We start from the raw sequence: 23,781 nt of genomic DNA, 5'->3' as shown, positions 1-23,781 counted from the left end.
AGGAAACGTCTTCTTAAAAACTGAAGATGGGGGTGTGTCTCTGGGCAGCATCTTGAATGGATGGAATATTGGAAGCTGCGTGCAGGCTGCTGTTAAAATTCGCTATTTATCAGCAGCATTTCTTTACCATTATCCCTAAAACCTTAAGTCTGTTCTTCGGGAGACTGAGCACAGCTGAGTGATATCAAGTTTATTGTGAAACTGCATCATCTTGCCGATTCAGAGGGTTGAGGCCTGCAGCAGCCCTTTCCAGGAGAGGTCTCAACACCCCCCCCCCCCCCGGTAAACGGGGTATAGCAGTGTTAAACCACTGTCATTCTGCATGAATCAGTAAGGGGGAAACTACAGAGAGAAACATAAATAGGATGGAGTCTGAATATGCCATTCTCGAGCGGGACCTAATCTAAATGAACACTTTTTGCGCCTTATAGAAAACAAAGCAGCAAACTACAAGGAGGCTCAGTTTAAGGCTCTGGCTACGGAGGTTCAGGAAAAAGCTCTCACTCGTGTGGAGAATGCTTCCCCTCAGGGACTTATGGAGAGTGTTGCACAGGAACAAGCGGGCGCACTTGCAACACTGACAGGAGCGGCGCCGGCAATGGCGAATCCGGACCAGGAGCCAGGTGCAAAGAAACAGCAGAATGCAAACGCGCCTGCAAAAATCATACAAAGAGCTCTACAACCACCTTGGTTACACAAGCTCATGGGAGCAGAGAAATATCTGTCTCACACGTTGGTCGACTGGATGCTCTTGAAGGTTCAGATTCCCCCTTCACACAAAGGTTTCAAGATGGCGACCGGAGATTGCCGCTGCTGGGTGCCTTTAGACCTACCACAAAGACTTACATTGCAGTTGTCAGCTAGATCCTTCAGCAGAGCAGGAGTGGGCTAAACCTATAGCTTCTAACCTACAGGTGTCGGGGTGGCAATTCTGTCGGTGCTGCACTTGAACTGGAGTCTCTGATGCCCCTGGCTCGATAAGGCAATCTATGTTTATGCTTAAACACTCATCCTGGGTTAACATACGGATGCTTCTGGTGACATGAAAATAGAACTCCCTTTTGTTTATTTAGACGTGCTATCACTTCCTAATATCTCAGATTATCACTATACACAAAGAGATAGAGATGATGCGGTTCTGACTATCTTAACTTGATGGAGTACAATACTTCTCTGCTAATTATTTGTGGCAGGTTTCAACTGTTGGTGAAACTCTTAATACACTGTATGTTCCTAGTTGTTAACCACTGATCTAGGCTCTAAATTTCTGGAACTGTTTATGTGGACTGAATACCCTAATGTACCTAGTTTTTGGATATGTACACTATCAATTATGTTTTGATCAGTCAATGTAAACATTTGTACTTTTCCTTTTTAGTATCCCACTATCCCTCTATAATGTGCCAGCTTACTTCACTTACATTGCAAGTGAAAATAGTTAAAATATCAAACCTGGATTGATTATCCAGGATACTGATCTGTTCACAATTCCCAATAATTTCTGCCTAGTTTAGTTAGATTTGTAATTCAGTTTAAAATATTATTGCATCAATTGTTACCAGGGCTCACTGAGACTTTTCTATACCTTTTAGGGCACACCACATCAGAGCTGTTTATGCAGATCAATTATTTTAAACAGCCTAATCTTGGGATAAGTATATAGACAAGCCAGGGTGTTCACATTTCCTAATGGCTATATTTTACTTTTTAGTTCACATGCAATGTGTCAGCTTTCCCCACGTATCCTATTGGTGACAATACCCATGTCACTTATGCTGGCCTTACTTCTCCAGACATGAACCTGTACCCTAATAACATCCCACAAGCGACAACTATCTCACTTTCATATTTTGTAGATGGAGCCTCGCACTCAAGTTAAACTCCCCCTTATGGGCTTAAATAACTATCAAGTATTATTACTATTTTCTTTTTTTTCTTTTTTTTTTTTTTTGTTGTTGTTGTTTTTATGATTTTGTTAAAATAGATGTTAACTTTAAAAAAAAAAAAAAAAAAAAAAAAAAAAAAAAGAGGTTACAGATATGGGACCCAAGAGTGGTCTCCTTTGATCAAGATAACCCCCTGTAGAGCTGCTCTAAGGATTAAGGTCCAAAAGTGGCCTTGGATGTTATTCAGGAGGTTGGTGCATTGTTGGGCATACTGCCTGTATAATAATTTCAGTCAAGTTTCTTACAATGTTTATCGTAAATTAGTTCTTTGTACTTTGCTGTCTTTTGATTTTTGTATGCCTTATATGGAACCTTAAATAATAAAAAAAAAAAACTGAAGACGGGGAAAACAGAATCCCTGCTCAACAGGAAACACTTCCGTAGAGGAAGAGACATCATAAAATATATTAGGTTTACTAGATTTTTTAGGATTAACTACAACAGGAGAGTCAGAATCATCCAAAGTAGCCAAAACGTCTTTTAATAAAACATGAAGGTGTTCAAGCTTAAACCTAAAGCTTACTTCTTCCACTTCCGACAAAATATTAACACTGTCAGAATCAGAAATTTCACCCTCAGAAGGAACTGAGGTAACATCCTTCGTAGAATTATGATGAGGATCAACTGGTGTAGAAGCTGCTGAAACAGGAACTTTACAATCTATTAAGTGTTTAGTTTTCCTCTTGCGTTTTCCAAAAAACAGGAAAAACAGATAAAGCTTCAGATACCGCAGAAGATATCTGAGCAGCAAAATCTGCACGCAAATATACCCCACCAGGAGGTTGAGAGGATCCGCAGGGCACTGCATGTGACGCCATAGAGGTTTGGAATGTTTGAGGAGAGGGCTGCGGCACTGCCTGAACAGCATCATCCTGAGAGACATTAGGCTCATAAGGCAATAATTTTTCTTTACATTGTAGCGTTCTAGCTAAACAAGTAGTACAAAATTTAAAATTTAACAGCACCCTGTCTTAAAGTTCAAATCTCAAACACATAGTGCCTGCATACTGCCTATTGAATCCTATTTAAAAGATTCCTAAATCACATAAATTTAAAACTGCAGAAAATAAATAATTAATGTTTTTAAAAGTGCAAAGTCTCCTAAACCTAGAAGACAAAAAAGCACTTACCTGCAGTCTAGCTGTCCAACAGGAAGACAGCTCACAAGGCATGAAAGGACACAAACTCCTAACAGAGACCTGTGGGAAAAAAGAAAGAACAGAGTAACCAACTATGGCTTTCTATACTTAGCGCAGCAATATGTTAGGAAACAAAGTAAGCACCACCTTACAACTTCCTAACTACTTAAAAGCCACCACTACTGTGAGGTAAGAGATTGACATGGACTACAGCTATACCCAAATCCTTACTTGCAGGGAAAACTATCCCCATAAAGGATTTCATTTCTTCAGACACCAAACTTCACCGCCTCCATTGACAGAAGCAAAGAGAATGACTGGGGATTATGGGAAGGGGAGTGGTATTTATCAGCTTTGATGTGGTGCTATTTGATGCCTCATGCTGGACAGGAGAGATATTCCCACTAGTAATTTATGATGTCGTGGACTCACCATATCTTAGGAAAAAATAAGCTAAATCTTCTCATTCATTCAAAAGTTATATTTAACAGTACTAATTATATATAAAAAAAATATCTGTGTCTGACATACTCAGTAATATTCAATATAAAAAGAGATAAAATTGTTAAACATTTTACAAATGTTTCAAAATGATTGCTTTTACATTATTTTTCCATTGTTTTAGATCCAAAGGACAACATAATATACAAAGTATTTCATGCATACAACAGAAACTATATTTACTGCTTTCAGTAAACCAAAATTATTTTTTAAATTTGCTTTGTTACATACATTGCTATACAAATAATAAAAAATAGTCAGACTATTATTTCAAATCATTTTTTCTTTTCATTCTGAGTATAGCAGTGGTGGACTAAAAAATCACAAAGGCTTCACAGAACTATGTCCTTCCCCAGATATGCTCATTTTATTTGAGACCCCCATTTCAAAATTCAAGATCTTTGATCATAACCCTTGTACTGTAGCCTCCTTTACAAGACCTATAACCATATTATACCTCAGATCAGACCTCAGATCAGACCCAACTGGCTTTGAAGCCCATCTTCAAAGTACATGCCCACATCATAATCAGATCTAAATGGCTCTAAAGTCATTCTAAAAGTCCCATAGTGCAAATGTGTTTGATGTGCAAGACATGTATTTGGCACTTAAAGGGACAGTCAACACCAGAATTGTTGTTGTTTTAAAAGATAGATAATCCCTTAATTATCCATTCCCCAGTTTTGCATAACCAACACAGTTATAATAATACGCGTTTTACCTCTGTAATTACCTTGTATCTAAACCTCAGCAGATTGCCCCCTCATTTCAGTTCTTTTGACAGACTTGCATTTCAGTGCTCACTCCTCAGTAAATTCACGTGCATGAGCTTGACACACATGAATTAACACTCTCTAGTACGGAAAAACTGTTAAAATACATTTAGATTAGAGACTGCCTTCAAGGTCTAAGAAATTAGCATATGAACCTCCTAGGTTTAGCTTTCAACTAAGAATACCAAGAGAAAAAAGCAAAATTGGTGATAAAAGAAAATTGGAAAGTTGTTTAAAATTACATTCCCTATTTGAATCATGAATGTTTTCTTTGGACTTGACTGTCCCTTTAAAGCAAATATAGATGTTTATAATTTCTCCTTAATGTGTTTCCAAAGGTTTGTTATACCAGCTGCAGAGTATAAAATGTATGGGAAATTGCTCCTTTAGGTTTATTTTTTTCTATCATATCTCTTACTGTATACTCATAAAAACTTAGAGAGAGAAATTGAAAAATGTTTGTACCTATCTCTAAAACTACTCGCTGGGCGTTTGTTTTCTTTTGTTGATTCTTCTTTAAATAGTGTTTCTATAGCCAATACTGCTGTACTAAATTTTTCATTATAGGTGTAGATACAGCAGAAAAATAACAGCGATTTCAAATGACAAAATAAAGGAGCTTTTTGTAAACAACATAATACACTCATCAGGCAAAAGGCATTATTGGGAACATATTAAAGGGGAGAAAAATATTCAGTACACTGTCCCTTTAATTAATTTTGAGCATGTTCTCACCTGTAAAATTAGGCCCCTCTGCAGCCTTACAAACATCTATGAATCTAGACCAATAATATAATAAAATATATGTTTGATATCCTTGCATAGTCTCAAATAGAGTATACAATTTAATAAATATAAAATATCAGAATGAAGGATTAATTTTATTTTAAAGATGACATAATGGCCTCCATATTCTGAAATTGCTCCCAGTGAAAATGTATATGCATTTTGTGATTGGCTGATTGTTGTCACATGATAAAAGGTGTTGGAAATGTAAGCAAATTTTAACATTTGTATTATCTTGTTATTGTATATTAGTTGATTAGGCAATTTTACCATATTTAATTGTCCTTTGCTAATATTCAATGAAGACATTTGATTATTGTCATTGAAACATCTAATTTATGTGTTCTTCATTTTTCTTATTCCCCCTACTAATGCTTCATCACTGCAAAATATTCTAATGGTGAATTATGTCCAAATATTTATTGTAGAAACTGGAAATAAATCTGGAGTGATAGACAATGTTGTTTCTTTTGTTGATGGAGGCACAACACAATTTGCCTCAACCCTCGGGCAAAAACTTGAAAGAGGAGAAAGGGCAATTGATTTGGAAATCTATGTTCAATGGGCCATTTCTCTTGCTGAGGCACCAGTCCTTATAAAACAAAAGGTAAGATTTTGAAAACCATGACAGTTATGGGAAACAAAGAAAAATACCCATGTTTGATAACATTGGATTTTGTAGGTATTAAATTAGCAACTAGATTAGTGCTTAATGACCGGTATTCTTCAAATATGCCTAAAAACTGAGTCTGAGTAGCAGTAAGTCAATTAGAATAATTTAATCACTGATCAGCACAATTAGGAAAAAACTTTTTAATTGCATCTGAATGTGTATATGTGTTAAAGAGGGACTGACTCTCTAACGTTCTCTGTGTTAAAGAGGGACTGACTCTCTAACGTTCTCTGTGTTAAAGAGGGACTGACTCTAACGTTCTCTGTGTTAAAGAGGGACTGACTCTCTAACGTTCTCTGTGTTAAAGAGGGACTGACTCTCTAACGTTCTCTGTGTTAAAGAGGGACTGACTCTCTAACATTCTCTGTGTTAAAGAGGGACTGACTCTCTAACGTTCTCTGTGTTAAAGAGGGACTGACTCTCTAACGTTCTCTGTGTTAAAGAGGGACTGACTCTCTAACGTTCTCTGTGTTAAAGAGGGACTGACTCTCTAACGTTCTCTGTGTTAAAAAGGGACTGACTCTCTAACGTTCTCAGGTTTGGTAAGATCTAAGAAGTCTTGTCAGCAGATAATATTGCAACTTTTAGCTTTCTATCTTGCTATGCAGGGTTCTGGATGTGAAAGAGAAAAGCATACATTACTATATAATGCTAAAAAGAACACTTTTTTTGTGTATTTTATCAACATGCTTGCAAGTGTTTGATAATTGAGCCCATAGTCCTGTTGATGTGTATACATATTAAAAAATTGATGTGGTTCTCATACGTAGACTGTTAGAAGACCCAGGCAGTCTCAAAAGCCCAGGTTATAGCCAATCAGATGCAAGCATCATTGTCTAGCACAACATGGCCCACTGATCCAATTAAGTAGCTGTAAGAGAATACAACTTGCCAATGACTAAAGGAAAAGTTTACCCCATGTAAAATACCTCAAACGATTGAAATCAGGCTTTCAGAGTTACTTGAGGAATGTGAGGTGAAAACTAATAAAGTAGAAAGTGTCATGTTTTTTTAACCTGGTTATTTAATTATATTATTACAAATAAATTAATTATTTAGATGTGTACCAGTATTTCTGTATGGCACAGTGTTCAATTTGTAGAACATTATACTAATACAAAAATAATATTCACAGTTGCTGTGAGATATATTCCCAAACCTATGTTTAAGCAGATCGGATCAAATCCCTGTCTCAGATTTCCTGAATGGCTTTACATCCCTTTACAACAAATATTTCAAAGACACAGTTAAAAACGTGTTGGTTCCCTAATAATTACACTAGAAAACTCCAGTGTTGAAGTCATACTTGAATTTGCTCTCTCCTTCACTAAGTAAAGCATTAATTGACCCTCTCATCATCTCTCATTTTGACTACTGCAACACACTTTTTAATTAGCTCTCCCCTCATTTCACATTCCCCCTCCAGTGCACTTATCATTATTATTATAATTAATTTGTATAGCATACTAGGGCCACAAAATTCTGTATCACTGGGAACAAGGGAAGGGGTACACAATGACAAATATTTGTGGTAAGTTACATTTACATAACAGACTAAATAAATAGATAATACATGCGGAATACGACTTTTGGAATGCAGAATAGTCGACACCCATTCTACATTAGCTGTCCCTTCCTGCCTGCGCCTTTACTGCCTTCCTATAGCATATACGTAAACACCTATAATGCACTTACTTATTCACTAATATCACTTATATCAAACCTTTTGTTTATAAGTAATCACCCAGTCTCCAACAAGCACTCAGCTTGTATCCATTTAAAATAAGGCGTATATATACTTAGCTGCTGTGTGACTAGTGCTGTTGATTGGGTAAGTGGCAATTTAACTTTGACTAAGTGATAATCCCCTTTCTTGAGTTAAACACATAGCTGTGTAGGGTTACTAGTATTAAAAAAATAGAGCAATTACCTGTAATGGCCCTTTGATCCTTTAATGACAAGCATACCTAGGTAGGCTCATAGGCAACAATGCACACTGCTGGGAACAAGCTGTTGATTGGTGGCTAATTCATGTATTTTGTTCCGTAGATGTGTTCAGTAAGATCACAGAAATTCATTGTTGCCCTGGAGCTGACTTTAACTATGTGTTTAACCATTTTTCAGGGATAAAACATACAGTTATATGCAAGCAACAATGCAATAATTAAATGCTCTAACACATTGGCCTCTAGTTATCAAGCCGTCAACCGCAAATACGCTGGAATTCCGCAGTGTATTTGTGGTGAGGATGATTCGCTGTAGTTATCAAGCCCTACAGCCCGGCAAAAGTAGAATCTAGTGACGTAACATACGATCCACCGGTCTCAGTCCGACACAGATCGATGTTTACGTCACTACAGATGTTCCGAACGCAAGTTCGGCACAATCTGACTACTTTTGGAAGTTATCATAGAACTACCAGGTACGCTCGCCTCTATTCTGGCCCAGTGTACCTGGTTTTCAATCCGCCGCCCTGGAGGCGGCGGATCCCATAGAAATCAATGGGAATCTGACAGCAGCGAGAGCTCATGTTCGCTGCTGCCCGATATCCCATTGATTCCTATGGGAAGTGTCTGCACCTAACACCCTAACATATACCCCGAGTCTAAACACCCCTAATCTGTCCCCCCTACACCTCCGCCACCTACTTTATACTTATTAACCCCTAAACCGCCGCTCCCGGAGCCCACCGTCACTATAATAAATATATGAACCCCTAAACCGCCGCTCCCGGACCCCGCTGCCACCTACATTATACCTATTAACCCCTAATCTGCCGCCCCCTATACCGCCGCCACCTACATAAAGTTATTAACCCCTATCCTGCCGATCCCGGAACCCACGGCAAATAAAATAATTGTTTAACCCCTAAACCGCCGCACCCGGAGCCCTCCGCCACCTACATTACATTTATTAACCCCTATCCTGCCCCCCCTACACCACCACCACCTACAGTACATTGATTAACCCCTAATCTACCCCCCTACACTGCCGCCACTATATTAAATGAATTAACCCCAAAACCTAAGTCTAACCCTAACACCCCCTAACTTAAATATTATTTAAATTAATCTAAATACATATTCCTATAATTAAATAAATTAATCCTATTTAAAACTAAATACCTATAAAATAAACCCTAAGATAGCTACAATATAATTAATAATTACATTGTAGCTATTTTAGGGTTTATATTTATTTTACAGGCAACTTTGCATTTATTTTAACTAGGTACAATAGCTTAGTTAATAACTATTTAATAGCTACCTAGTTAAAATAACTACAAATTTACCTGTAAAATAAATCCTAACCTAAGTTACAAATACACTATCATTAAATAAATTAACTACAATGATCTAAATTAAAATACAATTAAATAAACTTAACTATATTACCAAAAAAAAACCCCACTAAATTACAAAAAATAAAAAAATATTACAAGAAGTTTAAGCTAATTACACCTAATCTAAGCCCCCTAATAAAATAAAGCCCCCTAAAATAATAAAATTCCCTATCCTACACTAAATTACAAAGTAACCAGCTCTTTTACCAGCCCTTAAAAGGGATTTTTGCGGGGCATTGCCACAAAGTAATCAGCTCTTTTAACCTGTAAAAAAAAAGAAATACAATACCCCCCCCCCAACATTACAACCCACCACCCAAGTTCAATCCGATTGGCTGATTGGATCAGCCAATAGAATGCGACGTCAATTCTATTGGCTGATCCAATCAGCCAATTGTATTGAAATTCAATCCGATTGGCTGATTACATCAGCCAGTCGGATTTTTCCTACCTTAATTCCGATTGGCTGATAGAATTCTATCAGCCAATCGGAATTCGAGGGACGCCATCTTGGATGACGTCCCTTAAAGGGAACCTTCATTCAGCGTTCGGACATCGGAAGAAGAGGATGGCTCCGCGTCGGAGGTCTTGAAGATGGAGCCGCTCTTCGCCGGAAGGATGAAGATAGAAGATGCCGCTTTGATGAAGACTTCTGCCGGATGGAGGATCCTCTTCTGCCCCGCTTAGATGAAGACTTCTGCCGGATGGAGGACCACTTGTTCCCGGATCGGATGAAGAGTTCGGCCCGGCTGGGTGAAGACAGCTCAAGGTAGGGAGATCTTCAAGGGGGTAGTGTTAGGTTTATTTAAGGGGGGATCAGGTGGGTTTTATAGTAGGGGTGTGTGGGTGGTGGGTTGTAATGTTGGAGGGGGTATTGTATTTCTTTTTTTTTTACAGGTTAAAAGAGCTGGTTACTTTGTAATTTAGTGTAGGATAGGGAATTTTATTATTTTGGGGGGCTTTTTTATTTTATTAGGGGGCTTAGATTAGGTGTAATTAGCTTAAACTTCTTGTAATATTTTTTTATTTTTTGTAATTTTTTTTTTTTTTTGGTAATTTAGTTTATTTAATTGTATTTTAATTTAGATCATTGTAGTTAATTTATTTAATTTATTTAATGATAGTGTAGTGTTAGGTGTATTTGTAACTTAGATTAGGATTTATTTTACAGGTAAATTTGTAGTTATTTTAACTAGGTAGCTATTAAATAGTTATTAACTATTTAATAGCTATTGTACCTAGTTAAAATAAATACAAAGTTGCCTGTAAAATAAATATAAACCCTAAAATAGCTACAATGTAATTATTAATTATATTGTAGGTATCTTAGGGTTTATTTTATAGGTAAGTATTTAGTTATAAATAGGATTAATTTATTTAATTATAGGAATATTTATTTAGATTAATTTAAATAATATTTAAGTTAGGGGGGTGTTAGGGTTAGACTTAGGTTTTGGGGTTAATTAATTTAATATATTGGCGGCTGTGTAGGGGGGGTAGATTAGGGGTTAATCAATGTACTGTAGGTGGCGGTGGTGTAGGAGGGGCAGGATAGGGGTTAATAAATGTAATGTAGGTGGCGGAGGGCACCGGGTGCAGCGGTTTAGGGGTTAAACAATTATTTTATTTGCGGCGGGGTCCGGGATCAGCAGGATAGGGGTAAATAACTTTATGTAGGGGGCGGCAGATTAGGGGTTAATAGGTATAATGTAGGTGGCGGCGGGGTCCGGAAGCGGCGGTTTAGGGGTTCAAATATTTATTATAGTGGCGGTGGGCTCCAGGAGCTGCGGTTTAGGGGATAATAAGTATAAAGTAGGTGGTGGCAGTGTAGGGGGGACAGATTAGGGGTGTTTAGACTCTGGGTACATGTTAGGGTGTTAGGTGTAGACACTTCCCATAGGAATCAATGGGATATCGGGCAGCAGCGAACATGAGCTCTCGCTGCTGTCAGACTCCCATTGATTCCTATGGGATCCGCCGCCTCCAGGGTTAGCAAGAAAGCTGCGAAGAAGCCGATGAGCAGCGAGATCGATGACTGTTAGTTAACAACAGTCCGCTGCTCATCGCTCCGTACTTGGTGCGCGGCTTCTTGACAGCTTTTTTGATAACTTTGGCGAACGTATTCAGGTCCGCGGCGGCGATGTTAGGCGAGCTTAGGCGAGCGTATTGGGCCGGCGAATGCAGGAAAATACGGAGCTTCATAACTAGAGGCCAATATGTCCCTTTAGCCAAACAGTCCCATTCTAGTCTTTCAATTTTTAATAGCTTTCCAATTTACTTCTATTTTCTCATTTGCTTCATTCTCTTTGTATCCTTTGTTGAAGGAGCAGTAATACCAATGTTTTCCGGTAGCTCCCAGTAGTGTAAGCCAAACACAAGAGGCATATATGTACAGCCACCAATCAGCAGCTAGCTCCCAGCTCCTAAGCCTACCAAGGTATACTTTTCAACAAAGGATACCATGAGAAAGAAGCAAATTAGATAATAGAAGGGAATTGGAAAGCTGTTTAAAATAGTATGATCTATCTGAAACATGAAAGAAAAAGTTGGGGTTTTATCTTCCTTTAACCCCTTAAGGACCACAGCACTTTTCAATTTTCTGACCGTTAAGGACCAGGGCTATTTTTACATTTCTGTGGTGTTTGTGTTTAGCTGTAATTTTCCTCTTACTCATTTACTGTACCCACACATATTATATACCGTTCTTCTCACCATTAAATGGACTTTCTGAAGATATCATTATTTTCATGATATCTTATAATTTACTATAAAATGTTGTATAAAATAGAATGAAATAATGGAAAAAACACTTTTACTAACTTTGACCCCCAAAATCAATTACACATCTACAACCACCAAAAAACACCCATGCTAAATAATTTCGGCTAGATTACGAGTCTTGCGTTAGCCTTAAAGAGCAGCGTTGAGAGGTCCCAACGCTGCTTTTTAATGCCCGCTGGTATTACGAGTTTTGCAGGTACAGGTGTACCGCTCACTTTTTCGGCCAGACTCGAAAATACCGTAAACCCACTTACGTCAATTGTGTATCCTATTTTTTCAAATGGGACTTGCATAGCACCGGTATTACGAGTCTGACAAAAAGTGAGCGGTACATCCTCTCCTGTCAAGACTGGTACTGCATTTTAAAGTCAGTAGTTAAGAGTTTTATGGTCTAACGCCGTAGTATAAAACTCTTAACTAAAGTGCTAAAAAGTACACTAACACCCATAAACTACCTATTAACCCCTAAACCGAGGCCCCCACACATCGCAAACACTAAAATAATTTTTTAACCCCTAATCTGCCGAACCGGACATCGCCGCCACTATAATAAATATAGTAACCCCTAAACCGTCACACTCCCGCCTCGCAAACACTAGTTAAATTTTATTAACCCCTAATCTGCCATCCCTAACATCGCCAACACCTACCTACATTTATTAACCCCTAATCTGCCGTCCCCAACGTCGCCGCCACTATATTAAAGTTATTAACCCCTAAATCTAACCCTAACACCCCCTAACTTAGATATAATTAAAATAAATCTTAATAAAATAACTACAATTAACTAAATTATTCCTATTTAAAACTAAATACTTACCTATAAAATAAACCCTAAGCTAGCTACAATATAACTAATAGTTACATTGTAGCTATCTTAGGGTTTATTTTTATTTTACAGGCAACATTGTATTTATTTTAACTAAGTAGAATAGTTATTAAATAGTTATTAACTATTTAATAGCTACCTAGTTAAAATAAAGAAATATTTACCTGTAAAATAAAACCAAACCTAAGTTACAATTACACCTAACACTACACTATAATTAAATTAATTCCCTAAATTAACTACAATTAAATACAATTAAATACAATTATCTAAAGTATGAAAAAACACAAACACTAAATTACAGAAAATAATAAAATAATTACAAGATTTTTAAACTAATTACACCTAATTTAATCCCCCTAATAAAATAAAAAGCCCCCCAAAATAATAAAAAGCCCTACCCTATACTAAATTACAAATAGCCCTTAAAAGGGCCTTTTGCGGGGCATTGCCCCAAAGTAATCCGCTCTTTTACCTGTAAAAAAAAGTACAATTCCCCCCCAACATTAAAACCCACCACCCACACACCCAACCCTACTCTAAAACCCACCCAATACCCCCTTAATAAAACCTAACACTAACCCCTTGAAGATCACCCTACCATGAGACGTCTTCACCCAACCGGGCCGAAGTCCTCAACAAAGCCGGGAGAATAGAATTCTATCAGCCAATCGGAATTGAAGGGACGCCATCTTGGATGACGTAATTTAAAGGAACCTTCATTCAGTCGTCGGCCGACTATATTTAAGTTAGAGGGGGTTAGGGTTAGACTTAGGTTTAGGGGTTAATAACTTTAATATAGTGGCGGCGACGTTGGGGGCGGCAGATTAGGGGTTCATAAGTATAATGTAGGTGGTGGCAGTGTTCGGAGCGGCAGATTAGGGGTTAATAATATAATGTAGGTGTCGGCGATGTCAGGTGCAACAGATTAGGGGTTAATAAGTGTAAGATTAGGGGTGTTTAGACTCAGGGTTCATGTTAGGGTGTTAGGTGTAGACATAAATTTTATTTCCCCATAGGAATCAATGGGGCTGCGTTAGGAGCTTTACGCTGCTTTTTTGCAGGTGTTGAGTTTTTTTCAGCCTGCTCTCCCCCATTGATTCCTATGGGGAAATCGTGCACGAGCACGTTTTAGCAGCTCACCGCTAACGTAAGCAGCTCTGGTATAGAGGTGAGATGTGGAGCAAAAAGTTGCTCTCCGCTCCTTTTTTTGCGGCTAATGCCGGATTTGTAAAAACCCGTAATACCAGCGTTGTCTGTAGGTGAGCATAAACTGCTTGTTAGCACCGCACCCCTGTTAACGCAAAACTCGTAATCTAGGCGTATTTTTTTTTTTTTAAATTAGCAATAGTTACATTGTAACACTGATATCTGTCAGGAATCCCTGAATATCCCTTGACATGTATATATTTTTGTTTAGTAGACAACCCAAAGTATTGATCTAGGCCCATTTTGGTATATTTCATGCCACCATTTCACCGCCAAATGCGATCAAATAAAAAAATCGTTAGCTTTTTTACTAACTTTTTCACAAACTTTAGGTTTCTCACTGAAATTATTTACAAACAACTTGTGCAATTATGGCATTACTTTTTGGTAATTAGAAGTTCGCTAAATGCCGCTGCGCACCACACTTGTATTATGCCCAGCAGTGAAGGGGTTAATTAGGGAGCTTGTAGGGTTAAAAAATGTTTTATTTTTTTATTGAGGTAAAGTTTGGCATACAAACAAAGTATTAAAGCATAACATATTACAGAATACAAGTGTTGCTAACAATAATGTCAGTTATCAGCATGGCAGATTAAATAATGTAAATAATACTGTATAGAGACATAATATGATCATGCCGATGTAAGTCTAAGCCTTCCCTCTCGTTTAAAGGGCTTCTCTTGGACCCCTGATGATGTAAGTCATTTACTTCAACAGAAGGCTGTCTATAATAGAAAAGACCTATCATGGATCTTATTATGTTTACCTCAGGTTTTAAGTTTTTATATTGCAATAACTGGAAATTAAAAAAAGACACAAATAAAATGGGCTCAAACACCTACCATTCAATTAAGAGATAGTCAAAGCTTGGATCTTGCTAAATGGAAACATAACTGTAGCTTAGGAGATCCCTCAAACAATATGAATGGGGGGAAGGCAGTCTAATGATAAATTAACCTGAGGTGGTGCGTTACTTGGTAGAATTGCTCAGAAGGCATGTTGAGGTCACTTTACATTTGCAGTGTATGAAATAGGGTGCACAATTTGGATCTGAGGTTAAAATATACTAGACTTAGTAAGTGATACACTATCCTTCAGGGAAAACTGTAGGTACAACAGGGTTCAATAAATCACATATTAGCTGTATGGCTAAGGCGTAAAAGGCTGTAGTGTTGTACCAATGCTAGTAAGAAGGTATTCGTTTGATAGAGAAAATAGTGCGTTAAAGGATAAAATGGACTATACTGGTAATATGTGTAATAATAGTAATTTTGCTATATCTACTTGGAGTTTAACTAAGATTCAAGCTGTAGGGAGTAAATCTAACCAAACGTTATGCAGGTTAATAGTCTGAATCACTCATTCTATTCATTAGAGCCATGTGTGAAAAAGCCCATGCTATGTTAATCTGCTCTATAGATACAAATAATGTTCACTAGCAAGGTTGAATAACCATTGTTATCTTCCACTTAGAATATTAGCATAGGGTGCAGGACCAGCCTGCGCTAAAAGTGTGACAAATGTATTGAAAAAAAAGATCTCTCACCTTAATATAGTGGAGACCGCAACAGTAACATGTAGAATTAAAAGAGTATATTGTTTGTTAAATTGAAGAATAGCATTAAAAGTTAAATTCAAAAGCAACCGCTGTGATTAGTATGCAACTACAGTATTGATTAAAGTGGAACTAGTTACAAATATTATTGGTCTACAGATTTCAAGCTTACATAAATAGATCTAGTTTCTAAAGATATAAACAGTATAAGCAATATTTATTGTAGGTTTAAAGTCCATATATTTGTGCTCATCAGCCTATATTTAGGGAGCTGGGTGTCACGTCTGAGAAGGTAGATGTCCAAGTATATAACTTGCTCTTAGTGTCAGAGTAAATAGGCTGTACTATGGTGTGTCCTTATAAACAGACCAATAACGACCCTCTACAGCGGTAAACAAGCCGTGTGGGAGACAGCGATGAATTACTTGCCTCTGAGCAGCCTCCTGGTCACTGAGGTCAAGCGGACCACCATGGTCCCATCCAGAGTACAGTAAAGCTGTGAGTTGGTGAAAATGCAACCCTCGTAATGCTGGTGAGGTCTATTCAGCAACTCGAAAGAGCACATACGATATCTGGATAGTTGGAGAGGGGTACATGATGCGGATCTTTAGGTTTCTGTGACCACAGTTCTGTATTTGAGGTGGGAGCGCTTGCGAGCTGTATTTTGCAGTCTCCCTGCCCTGCGGTACCTCTGTTGGGAGCTTTTTAATTGTAGTGATACAGGCTTGGAGCAGACTGGTAGGGCTCTCCATTGCTGTCTCTGATCTTTTCACCGACACTCTCAGATGGTGCACTTCCGATTCAGCAGCTTTATGCTCCAGGTCCCCATATGTGCTTTAAAGGTAGGATGAGGGTACTGGGGCACCAAAGTGCCACCACTCCCACCTTCCAAGGTGCTGGGCTCCGTTTGAGTGGGTTGTTGGGACAAGTAAGTGTGTCTGTTGTAAGGCGATGTGTGAAGCTTGTCTTCCAAGGCAGCATAATGTTTAGCAAGCAAGTTGCATAGTTCCTTTAGGAAGTTTAAAGGAATCTCCATATCGGGTACTTGACGTTGAGCGTTAAGCCTGAATATGGTAAGGTTGTTTCAGGTAAATGTAGTGTCTTGGTTGTAGAGCTTGCAGTGTCTTGCGGGATGCCACTGCTTCCTAACGACAGAGACAAGTGTGTGCTCTGCCAGGGGGTGAGATGGTAGGCCGCAACCTCTATATCGTTCCGGTGGGCTGAGTGTTGCATCAAACCCAGAAAAAAATGGTAATGCACGAAGCAGCTTGCTTTGCTGTAGCAGTTTAACTCAAAAGATATGTGCGATGAGAGATTAGGGAAAGGATTTCATATAGATTTGTGCTGAGGGTTGTAGGAGCTGCAAATCATGCGACTTATCATGGCCGCCACCCGGAAGTTCCCCCTGTAGGGTTAATTTTAGCTTTAGTGTAGTGTAGTAGACAACCCAAAGTATTGATCTAGGCCCATTTTTATATATTTCATACCACCATTTCACTGCCAAATGCGAGCAAATAAAAAAAAAATCGTTAACTTTTTCACTAACTTTAGGTTTCTCACTGAAATTATTTACAAACAGCTTGTGCAATTATGGCACAAATCATTGTAAATGCTTCTCTGGGATCACCTTTGTTCAGAAATAGCAAACATATATGGCTTTGGCATTGATTTTTGGTAATTAGAAGGCCGCTAAATGCCCCTGCGCACCACACTTGTATAATGCCCAGCAGTGAAGGGGTTAATTAGGTAGCTTGTAGGGAGCTTGAAGGGTTAATTTTAGCTTTAGTGTAGAGATACATCCTACTCCTTGATCTCTCCCTGACCACTCTCAAACAGCTCTCTTCCCTCCCCCACCTCACTATTGTCTCCACCATCTTTAGTACTGGCAGAAAGTCTGCCAGTAAAAAAATTAATTTTTTTTTAATTATATATTTTCTGCAGTGTAGGATCCCCCCTTATCACCCAACCTCCCTGAGCCCCCCAAACAGTTCTCTAACCCTCCCCCCACTAACTATTTGCCACCATTTTGGGTACTGTCAGCTGTCTGCCAGTACCCACTTTGCAATGAAATTGGGCTTTTTTTTAAAGTTATTCCCACTTTTCTGTAGTGTAGCTGCCCCCTCAATATCCTCCCCCTCCCAGATCCGTTTCCAAAACATTATTTCCCCCCTCCCACCCTACTCTCCCACCACCCTCTCGCATCACTTCATAAGTGCTCATATGGATAGATTGCGGGCGCGCGCACACATGCCCCTGCGCGCGCTCCCGCGTGCTCCCATGAGTGATTACACACTGCTGGCTGGAAGTTCACCAGGGATGGGCCGCCCACCCGCCTCCCTGCAATGGCTCCCACCTACCAACGATTGGCACCATTGCTGGCCTGTATGTCGTCGGTCGTTAAGGGGTTAAATAAGTACAATATAAATATTTTCGTTATGCATTTATTCAAGCATTAATACTTCATTTCAGGTCTCCAGGAGTGCTAACTTGTTCAGCGCTATAATATGTGGCACTTGAGCGCAACACATACTGTAACTCACCACTATTATATGAGTGATGATAGTGCACCCTCTACTATCAAATGAAAGTATAGGGTGAACTAAAAAATGTCAACCATGTTAAAATTCTCTGTTTTTTTTGCCATTCACTTGGTAAGTGTGATTGTGCATTATTCTTAGCACAGGGTTACAACATGGATAGCTCACTCTATGTTATCAATAGACTTGTAATCTAGGCCTCTGGGGCCGATTTATCATGTTCGGGCGTACATGATCCGCTGTAGCAAACGCTGTTGGCATTTATCATTGCACAAGCGTTTCTAGTGAAATGCTAGTGCAATACCGCCCCTTCACCTTTGCAGCCAATCAGCCGCTAGCAGGGGGTGTCAATCAATTCAATCGTATCTATTCGGACTGATTGCTGTCCGTCGCCTCAGAGGTGGTGGACAAGTTAAGGACGAGTTAAGGAGCAGCGGTCTTAAGACCGCTGCTTCTTAACTTACATTTCCGGGAAGACAGAAAGTACAGGGGTAGATAGCAGCATCTGCTGCTTGTTAAATCTACTCCTCTGTGTCAAAACAGTTTAGTAAGTTATAATTGTAAAAGTTGTTTCTATGTGACATTAACAGAAACTTTTTTTTTTATCTTCACAGCCCAATGCTATTTATTCTCTTATTCCAGTTGATGTAAAAGATGCTCACACAAAGAAAATGAATTTGGAGAGAGCAATTGAAGATTACCTCAACGAATTTAGTGTGTGCAAATGTCAACCCTGTCAAAATGGTGGCACGACCTTACTGTTAGATGGAGAATGCATATGTAAATGCACTCTGCATTTTGAAGGGACTGCATGCCAGAATAGAAAGTCAGACATTGAAAAACGTAAGTAGACTGACATGTACTTGATGAAATATATAAGCAACCATGTGTATATCTATCCCATCTCATGTTTAATCAATTTGAAAATACTATTATCAACATACAAATACTAGCATCAATATACAGATATAGGGCGCGATCCGATATACGGCGTAGTTTTCAGCGCAAGCGAGGGAACCCGCACCGCCCGTAGTTTCACCTCGCAAATCGAGCTATCACATAAACCCCGCCGGCAGTTGCTAAAGTGCCGTAAGTCGGATAAACTAGCGATGTCCAGAAATGAGCCTAACTACAAATTTCTGGAGTCGCCAGTGACTTACGGCACTTTAGCAACTGCCGGCGCCTAAAAAACGTACTAAAATATTAAATCTCCTGTAACTGTCTAACACGCCTCCCCCAAATAAGCCCGACATGTATACCCCTATATCCGCAATCCCCGCTTACTCTCCTAATAATAAATGTATTAACCCCAAACCACCACTCCCGGACCCCGCCGCACCTAAATAAAGTGTTTAACACCTAAACCGCCGCTCCTGGACCCCGCCGCCACCTACATTAAATGTATTCCCCCCCTAATCTGACCCCCCTACACCACCACCACCTATCTTAACTGTATTAACCCCTAATCTGACCCCCCTACACCGCCGCCACCTACATTAAATGTATTCCCCCCTAATCTGACCCCCCCTACACCGCCGCCACCTATCTTAAATGTATTAACCCCTAATCTGACCCCCCTACACCGCCGCCACCTATATTAAATGTATTAACCCCTAATCTGACCCCCCTACACCGCTGCCACCTATCTTAAATGTATTAACCCCTAATCTGACCCCCCTACACCGCCGCCACCTATATTAAATATATTACCCCCTAAACCTAAGTCTAACCCTAACACCCCCTAACTTAATTATTATTTAAATAAATCTAAATAATATTAATATTATTAACTAAATTATTCCTAATTAAAACTAAATACTTACCTATAAAATAAACCCTAAGATAGCTACAATATAATTAATAATTACATTGTAGCTATTTTAGGGTTTATATTTATTTTACAGGCAACTTTGTATTTATTTTAACTAGATACAATAGCTATTAAATAGTTCATAACTATTTAATAGCTACCTAGTTAAAATAATTACAAAATTACCTGTAAAATAAATCCTAACCTAAGTTACAAATACACCTAACACTACACTATCAATAAATTAATTAAATAAATTACAATTATCTAAACTAAAATACAATTAAATAAACTAAACTATAGTACCAAAAAACAAACACTAAATTACAAAAAATAAAAAAATATTAAAAGAAGTTTAAACTAATTACACCTAATCTAAGCCCCCTAATAAAATAATAAAGCCCCCAAAATAAAAAAAAATTCCCTACCCTATTCTAAATTACAAAGTAACCAGCTCTTTTACCAGCCCTTAAAAGGGCTTTTTGTGGGGCATTGCCCCAAAGTAATCAGCTCTTTTACCTGTAAAAAAAAAATACAATACCCCCCCCAACACTACAACCCATCAGCCAATCGGATTGAGCTTGCATTCTATTGGCTGTTCCGATCAGCCAATAGAATGCGAGCTCAATCCGATTGGCTGATCCAATCAGCCAATCGGATTGAACTTCAATCCAATTGACTGATTCAATCAGCCAATTGGATTTTTCCTATCTTAATTCTGATTGGCTGATAGAATCCTATCCCCCCTAAACCTAAGTCTAACCCTAACACCCCCTAACTTAATTATTATTTAAATAAATCTAAATAATATTAATATTATTAACTAAATTATTCCTAATTAAAACTAAATACTTACCTATAAAATAAACCCTAAGATAGCTATAATATAATTAATAATTACATTGTAGCTATTTGAGGGATTATATTTATTTTACAGGTAACTTTGTATTTATTTTAACTAGGTACAATAGCTATTAAATAGTTAATAACTATTTAATAGCTACCTAGTTAAAATAATTACAAAATTACCTGTAAAATAAATCCTAACCTAAGTTACAAATACACCTAACACTGCAATATCAATAAATTAATTAAATAAACTACAATTATCTAAACTAAAATACAATTAAATATACTAAACTATAGTACCAAAAAACCAAACACTAAATTACAAAAAATAAAAAAATATTACAAGAAGTTTAAACTAATTACACCTAATCTAAGCCCCCTAATAAAATAATAAAGCCCCCCAAAATAAAAAAAATCCCTACCCTATTCTAAATTACAAAGTAATCAGCTCTTTTACCAGCCCTTAAAAGGGCTTTTTGTGGGGCATTGCCCCAAAGTAATCAGCTCTTTTACCTGTAAAAAAAAAATGCAATACCCCCCCCCCAACACTACAACCCATCAGCCAATCGGATTGAGCTTGCATTCTATTGGCTGTTCCAATCAGCCAATAGAATGCGAGCTCAATCCGATTGGCTGATCCAATCAGCCAATCGGATTGAACTTCAATCCGATTGACTGATTCAATCAGCCAATTGGATTTTTCCTATCTTAATTCTGATTGGCTGATAGAATCCTATCCCCCCTAAACCTAAGTCTAACCCTAACACCCCCTAACTTAATTATTATTTAAATAAATCTAAATAATATTAATATTATTAACTAAATTATTCCTAATTAAAACTAAATACTTACCTATAAAATAAACCCTAAGATAGCTACAATATAATTAATAATTACATTGTAGCTATTTTAGGGTTTATATTTATTTTACAGGTAACTTTGTATTTATTTTAACTAGGTACAATAGCTATTAAATAGTTAATAACTATTTAATAGCTACCTAGTTAAAATAATTACAAAATTACCTGTAAAATAAATCCTAACCTAAGTTACAAATACACCTAACACTACAATATCAATAAATTAATTAAATAAACTACAATTATCTAAACTAAAATACAATTAAATATACTAAACTATAGTACCAAAAAAACCAAACACTAAACTACAAAAAAATAAAAAAATATTACAAGAAGTTTAAACTAATTACACCTAATCTAAGCCCCCTAATAAAATAATAAAGCCCCCCAAAATAAAAAAATTCCCTACCCTATTCTAAATTACAAAGTAATCAGCTCTTTTACCAGCCCTTAAAAGGGCTTTTTGTGGGGCATTGCCCCAAAGTAATCAGCTCTTTTACCTGTAAAAAAAAAAATGCAATACCCCCCCCCAACACTACAACCCATCAGCCAATCGGATTGAGCTTGCATTCTATTGGCTGTTCCGATCAGCCAATAGAATGCGAGCTCAATCCGTTTGGCTGATCCAATCAGCCAATCGGATTGAACTTCAATCCGATTGACTGATTCAATCAGCCAATTGGATTTTTCCTATCTTAATTCTGATTGGCTGATAGAATCCTATCCCCCCTAAACCTAAGTCTAACCCTAACACCCCCTAACTTAATTATTATTTAAATAAATCTAAATAATATTAATATTATTAACTAAATTATTCCTAATTAAAACTAAATACTTACCTATAAAATAAACCCTAAGATAGCTACAATATAATTAATAATTACATTGTAGCTATTTTAGGGTTTATATTTATTTTACAGGCAACTTTGTATTTATTTTAACTAGGTACAATAGCTATTAAATAGTTAATAACTATTTAATAGCTACCTAGTTAAAATAATTACAAAATTACCTGTAAAATAAATCCTAACCTAAGTTACAAATACACCTAACACTACACTATCAATAAATTAATTAAATAAACTACAATGATCTAAACTAAAATACAATTAAATAAACTAAACTATAGTACCAAAAAAACAAACACTAAATTACAAAAAATAAAAAAATATTACAAGAAGTTTAAATTAATTACACCTAATCTAAGCCCCCTAATAAAATAATAAAGCCCCCCAAAATAAAAAAATTCCCTACCCTATTCTAAATTACAAAGTAATCAGCTCTTTTACCAGCCCTTAAAAGGGCTTTTTGTGGGGCATTGCCCCAAAATAATCAGCTCTTTTACCTGTAAAAAAAAAAATACAATACCCCCCCAACACTACAACCCATCAGCCAATCGGATTGAGCTCGTATTCTATTGGCTGTTCCAATCAGCCAGTAGAATGCGAGCTCAATCCGATTGGCTGATCCAATCAGCCAATCGGATTGAACTTCAATCCGATTGGCTGATTCAATTAGCCAATCAAATTTTTCCTACCTTAATTCCGATTGGCTGATAGAATCCTATCAGCCAATCGGAATTCGAGGGATGCCATCTTGGATGACGTCATTTAAAGGAACCTTCATTCGTCGTTAGTCCGTCGGGGAAGAAGGATGTTCCGCGTCGGAGGTCTGAAGATGGAGCCGGAAGAAAGAAGATAGAAGATGCCGCTTGGATGAAGACTTCGCACGGATGGAGGACCTCTTCTGCGCCGCTTGGAGGAAGACTTTGCACGGATGGAGGACCACATCGTCCGGATTGGATGAAGAGTTCGGCCTGGCTGGGTGAAGACGGCTCAAGGTAGGGTGATCTTCAGGGGGTTAGTGTTTTTTTAACGGGGGTTTGGGTGGGTTTAGAGTAGGGGTATTTGGGTGGTGGGTTGTAATGTTGGGGGGGGTATTGTATTTTTTTTTACAGGTAAAAGAGCTGATTACTTTGGGGCAATGCCTCGCAAAAAGCCCTTTAAGGGCTGGTAAAAGAGCTGATTAATTTGTCATTTAGAATAGGGTAGGGCATTTTTTTATTTTGGGGGGCTTTATTATTTTATTAGGGGGCTTAGATTAGGTGTAATTAGTTTAAACTTCTTGTAATATTTTTTTATTTTTTTGTAGTTTAGTGTTTGGTTTTTTTGGTACTATAGTTTAGTTTAT

General features: G+C 37.7%; 1 protein-coding gene across 1 annotated transcript in view; it reads left to right on the top strand.

Annotated features, from left to right (window-relative positions):
* C9 (complement C9) overlaps window positions 1–23,781 on the top strand; it is an 88,601-nt gene that overhangs the window by 60,197 nt on the left and 4,623 nt on the right. The window contains exons 3-4 of the mRNA XM_053699677.1: window positions 5,574–5,752; window positions 18,687–18,915. Of these exons, the coding sequence (XP_053555652.1) occupies window positions 5,574–5,752; window positions 18,687–18,915 (408 nt within the window). The remainder of the gene's footprint in view (window positions 1–5,573; window positions 5,753–18,686; window positions 18,916–23,781) is intronic.

This window comes from Bombina bombina, chromosome 2, assembly GCF_027579735.1.
Source record: "Bombina bombina isolate aBomBom1 chromosome 2, aBomBom1.pri, whole genome shotgun sequence".
NCBI classification, from domain to species: Eukaryota; Metazoa; Chordata; class Amphibia; order Anura; family Bombinatoridae; genus Bombina; species Bombina bombina.
This window is presented reverse-complemented; position numbering and strand designations above follow the sequence as displayed.